The sequence below is a fragment of the Cucurbita moschata genome, unplaced genomic scaffold (assembly GCF_002738365.1).
Source record: "Cucurbita moschata cultivar Rifu unplaced genomic scaffold, Cmos_1.0 Cmo_Scf00005, whole genome shotgun sequence".
Classification (NCBI taxonomy): Eukaryota; Viridiplantae; Streptophyta; class Magnoliopsida; order Cucurbitales; family Cucurbitaceae; genus Cucurbita; species Cucurbita moschata.
This window is the reverse complement of record NW_019268521.1, coordinates 3,567,759-3,574,567: the sequence shown is the minus strand read 5'-3', so window position 1 is coordinate 3,574,567 and position 6,809 is coordinate 3,567,759. Positions and strand designations below refer to the sequence as shown.

At 32.1% G+C, this 6,809-nt stretch overlaps 2 protein-coding genes across 2 annotated transcripts; both read left to right on the top strand.

Annotated features, from left to right (window-relative positions):
• The first annotated feature begins 11 nt into the window (after positions 1–11).
• On the top strand, positions 12–947 carry LOC111443236 (zinc transporter 9-like). The gene is made up of 2 exons (XM_023080961.1): positions 12–277; positions 872–947. Exons 1-2 carry the CDS (start codon positions 19–21, stop codon positions 907–909), a joined length of 297 nt encoding a protein of 98 aa, XP_022936729.1. The 5' UTR covers positions 12–18; the 3' UTR covers positions 910–947.
• Positions 948–5,507: 4,560 nt separating this feature from the next.
• Positions 5,508–6,747, top strand: LOC111443233 (zinc transporter 3-like). Its single transcript, XM_023080958.1, has one exon. The coding sequence runs from the start codon at positions 5,524–5,526 to the stop codon at positions 6,652–6,654; it is 1,131 nt and encodes a 376-aa protein (XP_022936726.1). The 5' UTR covers positions 5,508–5,523; the 3' UTR covers positions 6,655–6,747.
• The last annotated feature ends 62 nt before the right edge of the window (positions 6,748–6,809 follow it).

The window sequence follows — 6,809 nt, the reverse complement described above, 5'->3', positions numbered from 1 at the left end:
GTAATTATAGGGATTGGTATGGGTGTTTCTGAAACTCCAAGTACAATAAAACCTCTTGTGGCGGCCATCACTTTTCATCAGTTATTTGAAGGTATGGGCCTAGGAGGATGCATCGCCCAGGCAAAGCTCAGAACCAGGGCAGCGGTGATAATGGCAGTTTTCTTCTGCCTGACAACGCCAATTGGGATAGCAACAGGCATTGGAGTAACCAACAGCTACGACGAAGATAGCCCAAAAGCACTCATAGTTGAGGGGATTCTGAACGCAGCCTCCGCTGGTATCTTAATGTATATGGCTCTTGTGGATTTTCTGGCTGCTGATTTTATGAGCCTTAGAATGCAGCGCAATGCAAAGCTTCAATTCTTTGCCGATGTTGCTCTTATTCTTGGAGCTGCTTTGATGTCTTTACTTGCCATATGGGCTTGAAAACTCATACCAATCTTCCCACCCAAAATCACTTCAAGTACTTGTTAGAACATATGACTTCAAGCATTCTAGTAATAGAATAAACAGCGTTCGACATGCAATAAGTCTTCTGTTGTCTAGTCTGCAATTTAGAGAGCTTGATGTGAAGTGTAGAGTTGTTTGATATGAAGTTATGAAGTCTGTGTTTATCTTATATATATACAATATAAATTTGTATATATATATATATATATATATACATTGTACTATACTATTCAAATTGTTGTGTTTACTACTTCGATTTGAGTGTAGCTTCAAAGTTTGCTTGATTGTGAATGTGAATTTTAAATGATCCTTGTTATTTATCATCATGTGAAATACTTGAACAGTTTTTGTTTTTCTTTGTTAATTTGACTGAATAAATTTGTTGATATCATAAAATCTTACCTCGAGCAATCTCCTTCAGGAAACAGAACCAAAATCTGGAATGGAGAAGGAAGATGAGCCAACCAGGATTATCACGAGTCGGGGTCGAGCTAATCAACGATATGATAGGTCGGGGGCATGCACATTGAGGCGAAGAGTGTCATCTGTGATGGAGGTACACAAAATCTATGTATATATTTTAAGCACATGAAACTGAATCCTTTAGTTTCCTCCTCCAGGCGAGTTGGCCAAAACGTTGTCTATAAATTTGCCTAATGAGATAAAGGAGGATCCTCCTTCCTTCACACTTTTCCTACTCTCTTCACTTTTGGCTTTCACTTTCTTCCTTATCTCATTACTTTCTTCTCCCATCAATGTCCTGATCCCACTCTTTATCTCTTCTGCACTCACCAATCTTCTTCACCAAAAGTAATTCTATACGAATTCCTTCACCATCTCAAAGGCGTTGAATTGTTGCTCGGCGTGCATAGGTCATGTCGCCATCGCCACTCAGTGCCATACACTTTCTATAATCGAGTTTCAACCACAATGTGACACGAATCCTCCTATAGAGGGGTGTGCCAATAGCTCCACCTGCAATCTAAATCTCTTAATATGGTTATGAAAACCAAACGGCCTTGTCCTTGTTGGAGGATAGACTAGGAATGAGTTTACTGGGAATGGGATTAGCAAAATTTGGCAAAGTAATGAACTCAGTATCCGAGTTCAGCAACTGTTCCACGTCCTCATTGATATCATTCTGGTCGTAAAGCTCTCTAAGATGAACACTAAAAGCCAAGTTGGCGACAGCCTCTCTGACATAAGTTTTGTAGCTTTCAACCAGCACAATGAAGCCCTTTTTACTTTCTTCTAGAAGGGACGATGAATTGTATAGATTTGCCTATGAAACACATAGAAAATGAGTCGATACATTCAGCAACTTTGAGATCGTAGGGCAGCTTCATGACGAGCACCGTGACAGAGAGACGGGATCTCGAGTGACAAGAACATTGGCCATTTCTACTGTGGATGCAAGGTGACCCATTCCTGGGGCAGGTATGGAAACCATCTCAAACTTCTTCATTTGAGCTGAATTCACAGATTCGCATAGAATTGTTGAGTGCTGATTTTGATCAAGTTTGAACTTTTGGCTTTCTTGTTTGGTTGGTTCTTGAATTGGTGGGCTATGTTCTGATCTTGAATTGGAGTATGTAGGTTATTTACTATTATATTTATATGTTCTTCCCTTGATGTGGGTGTGGGCTATCTAATATTTATGGATATTTATAGAGTACCAATTCAGCTATCCAAAATTCTATTAATATTCATAGTGTCTACTTTATTATTTTTATTAATATTTATATTTATTTGTTCTTCAATTTGTGGGCTATTGGTTATAGAATATTCCATCGATTGATTATTATATTTATTACCCACATTATTATTTTTTATTATTTAAATAATAATAATAATAAATTTTGAAATTAGTCGGTTTACTATCCATTTTTATTATTTTTATATTATATTATTATATTTAAAAAAAAATATAAAATATATTTTGAAAAGTTTCCTTTATCACATTATTTTATTTTTTTATTTTTATTTTTCGTCCACTTGTCCACAATTTTCTAAAATTTTCCCACTTTCCAATTTTATTTTTTCTTCATTATATTTTTTTATTTTATTGGGAGTAAATAGGCAAATCTATACAATTGTGTTGTGTTATTGACAAAATTCAAATATTTGTAACAGCTTGATCATGAGCGATAGAGTTTGTTCTTGAACTCGCAAAAAGAGTAGAATAGCGTTGAGCTATGATCCAGGTGTAAAAAAAAATTATTTATTCAAATTTACAAGTGAGTTTGACAAAACCATTATAGAACTATGATGTTATATTTTAAAATTATTATTGTAATTTAGTACAACATGTATAATTATCGACTAGTATTAATTATCATTTTTAGTTAGTTTTTAAAAAATTAAGAATTAAAAAAGTTAAAATCCTCCACCCTTCATCCCTTCATCTAGAGTGGTCATACGTAGAGTGGTTGGTGTTAGATCACAGGATCAAGTAATAAATAAAAATAATGTGTACCAAATTGAAATTGCAAAATACTAACTAATTAATAAATAAATAAAAGAAAAAAAAACGTTTTTCCAAGTCTTCGCAAACTTGAAGCTAACAAATTTAACATTTCATTGATATTCATAATGAATATTGACCGCTTCTACAATTTTAACATTCAATGAATCAACATTTTTTCTTATATCTAAGAACAATCAACAAAATACTGTAAATACACATAATATTGATGATTTGATGATAACAAACTTACGTTCTCTTATTAACAATTATTAGTATTTTGAATTGTCATAGTGTAAAGTTGGGAATAACAATTCTAACCTTTTAATCACTCAAATCAAATCAAAGCGGTTAGAGTTGAAACGAGATAAAATAGAAAATAACCGACCTAGTGACATAATCGTTGAATTGACATCAAGTTATCACATTTTGAACTTTGAAAGAATAATAATTTGTGAAATTTTGATTAAAAAAAATTAACTATATTACTGTTCCATAATATATTATTTGAAAAAGTTGTTATTCCTGTTATTGTTATTATTATATTTATAATAAATTTTAAAATTTTAAAATTTATGTGTTAGTTATATTATTATTATTATTTATAATAATAATAATAATAAATTGTAAAAGGTTTCTTCTTCTCCTTATTATTATTATTATTATTATTATTATTATTATTATTATTATTATTATTTTATTTTATTTTATATCTCCCCATCTCTTTTAATACAATTTATTTGTCCGGTTTTTTCAACACGACTTTATAATGGTTTGATGTTTAATTTTTTAAAACTTCCATTATTATTCTCTACGTTCAGAGATATTTCATGGTACGGTAAGAAAATAGTTATGACAGATGAACTTGTAAATGAACGAGAGTTACAGTGAATTCTTTACAAAATTCAATACTTGTAACAATTTGATCATCAGCCGCAGAAATAAATGAGTTTACTCTTGAACTCGTAGAAAGAGTGGTGTAGCAGTTTGACTATGATATGAGAAAAAAAGGTAAAATTTTTTTTTTTTTTATTCAAACTAAGCTTATAATGACCCATCCAGAACTATAATGTTATATTTTCTAACATTTTACTATTTAATTTTAAAACTATTATTGTAATTTAGTGTATCTTATGTTTTGAATTGAATTATTTTTTTATATATTTATTGTATTAATTATCATTTTCGAGTTATTTTTTAAAAATTAATAATTTAAAAAAATTAAAATCATATTCATGTGTTCCACCGTAGTTATAATAGTATCCATCTTCTAAAGTGTCGTACATATTTAAAAATGTTAGATCATATGATCAACTAAATTTATTTCAGCCAGATTTATCTATTAAATATGTTCCACTAAGCTTATTTACGCCAGATTTATCTATTAAATAATATATAATTTGTACCAGATAAAAATACTAAATAATAATAATAATAATAACTTCTAAAAACGGGCTTTCCATTTATTCTAATTGTATATATTTTGTCATCCGTTTTAATGGGTGGATTATCGAATAAGCGTGTTATTTTTATTGATATTTATAGTACCTACCATATTTATGGACGATAGCTAACATATTCAACGTTTTATTAATATTCATAATATATATGATATTATAGTATCTACAACTTTAACATTCAATGAATCGACATTTTTATTATAACTTAAAAAAATCAACAAAATACTGTAAATACACTTAATATTAATGTTTGGATAATTACAAATCAACGTTTAATTATTAATAATTATTAGTCTCAATACAACCCATTTTAAATCACTCTCAAGCTAAATTATAGTCGAAAATCATGAAATAGAAAATAACTAACCTACAACCGTGAATTTGTGAAATTTTGATGAAAAAAAAAAGAAAATTAATTATATTACTATTACATATTATTATATTTATAATAAATTTTTTTTTAAGAAAGGAAAATTTATGGGTTTATTATTTTTTATTATTATTACATTACATATTATTTTTCTGCATGATAATAATAAATTTTGAAATTTGTTCCTTTTTATTATTTCTATAATATAATTCTCATTTTATTTTTTATTTTTTACCATTTTTCTTCGCTTCCATTGTAATTCTCTTTATGATAGGTCGGGGAAAATAGTTATAAATGTTATTTACAAAATTTAATAGTCGTAACAATTTGATCCTAGACTGTGAAAATGATTGAGTTTGCTGGTGAGATAGGGACGGTGAAACCACCCATTACATTTTCTAACGGTTTGAGTGGTTGGTAATAGTTTATTATTTTGAATTAACTATTTTTTTATATCATCTTTGAGTTATTTCTTAAAAAAAAAAAAATAATAATAATTAGAAAAATAAAACCTTAATGATTTCATTTTCAAAATTTTGACTAATAATTTTATTTTCCTATAATGTGAGGTTTATAGTAAAATTTCAAATATAAAAATATAGGTTAATAATAAATTGTGAAGGTTAATTAATTAAATTGATAATTTACTCTTTTCTCCAAACCTAGGGAAAATTCGAGGGCAAAGTTGGAAATTAAAAAAAGTACGTCCACATTTGGAAAATCTCGGGTCTTACCGCAGTGCGGGCAGTTTGATGTTTTGATGTCGACATGGTTTGGCGATGGCTAATCCGTTGTCCTTGCAGTCTTTAAAATCCCCAAATATCTGCCTCTTTTCTTCAGTTTCCAAATTGCTCCGATTAGCCATGGCAATGATGAACTTCAAGCTTCAATGTCTTCTTCCAGCTTTTCTCCTTCTGTCTATTCTAGTTACTCCTTCAATCATAGCTGCAGGCTGCCAATGTCCTGAAGAGGAAGAAGAGGGAGGCGTTCGGAACAAAACCCTAGCCCTAAAATACAAAATCATCGCCATAGCTACCATTCTCCTTGCTGGAATCCTTGGGACGTTTGCTCCCTTACTCGGGAAGGTATTTCCGGCGTTGAGTCCTGACAAGGATATTTTCTTTGTCGTTAAAGCCTTCGCGGCTGGTGTCATATTGGCCACCGGATTCATCCATGTCCTTCCTGATGCCTACGAGAATCTGACGTCGCCGAAACTTAAAGAGAATCCTTGGGCGAAGTTTCCGTTCACTGGCTTGGTGTCTATGCTGGCTGCCATTGCCACTTTGATGGTGGACGCCGGTGCCAGTTCTTATTACACTAGGCTTCATCTGCATAAGGCTCAATCTGAGTCGAATGCCGATGAAGAGACGCATCCTGTAGGTCACCACGCTCATGCCTCTGCCGAATTCGTCGGATCATCCACGGAGATTCTCCGGCATCGGGTGATCTCTCAGGTATTAGAGCTTGGAGTTGTGGTACACTCTGTAATTATAGGGATTGGTATGGGTGTTTCTGAGACTCCAAGTACAATAAAACCTCTTGTGGCGGCCATCACTTTTCATCAGTTATTTGAAGGTATGGGCCTAGGAGGATGCATCGCCCAGGCAAAGCTCAGAACCAGGGCAGCGGTGATAATGGCAGTTTTCTTCTGCCTGACAACGCCAATTGGGATAGCAATAGGCATCGGAGTAACCAACAGCTACGACGAAGATAGCCCAACAGCACTGATAGTAGAGGGGATTTTGAATGCAGCCTCCTCTGGTATCTTAATTTATATGGCTCTTGTGGATCTTCTGGCTGCTGATTTTATGAGCCTTAGAATGCAGACCAATACAAAGCTTCAATTCATTGCTAATATTTTTCTCGTTCTTGGAGCTGCTTCGATGTCTTTACTTGCCATATGGGCTTGAAACAGGACACGAAGAAGGAGAGAGCGTTTGAGTAGAGGATAAATCTTGTGTTGTTTAGTCTACATTTAGAGAGCTTGATGTGAAGTGTAGAGTTGTGTGCTATCAAGTTATAAATTCAATTCTTATTTTTACTAATTTTCTTATACTATCTCATG

What these genes read in the sequence shown, in the direction of transcription:
- LOC111443236 (XM_023080961.1), top strand. Translation starts at nt 19, where the DNA reads ATGGGTGTTTCTGAAACTCCAAGTACAATAAAACCTCTTGTGGCGGCC. An exon ending in TCTGAACGCAGCCTCCGCTG is followed by an intron (nt 278 to 871) that starts GTATCTTAATGT and finishes AATCTCCTTCAG; the next exon opens with GAAACAGAACCAAAATCTGG.
- LOC111443233 (XM_023080958.1), top strand. Translation starts at nt 5,524, where the DNA reads ATGGCTAATCCGTTGTCCTTGCAGTCTTTAAAATCCCCAAATATCTGC.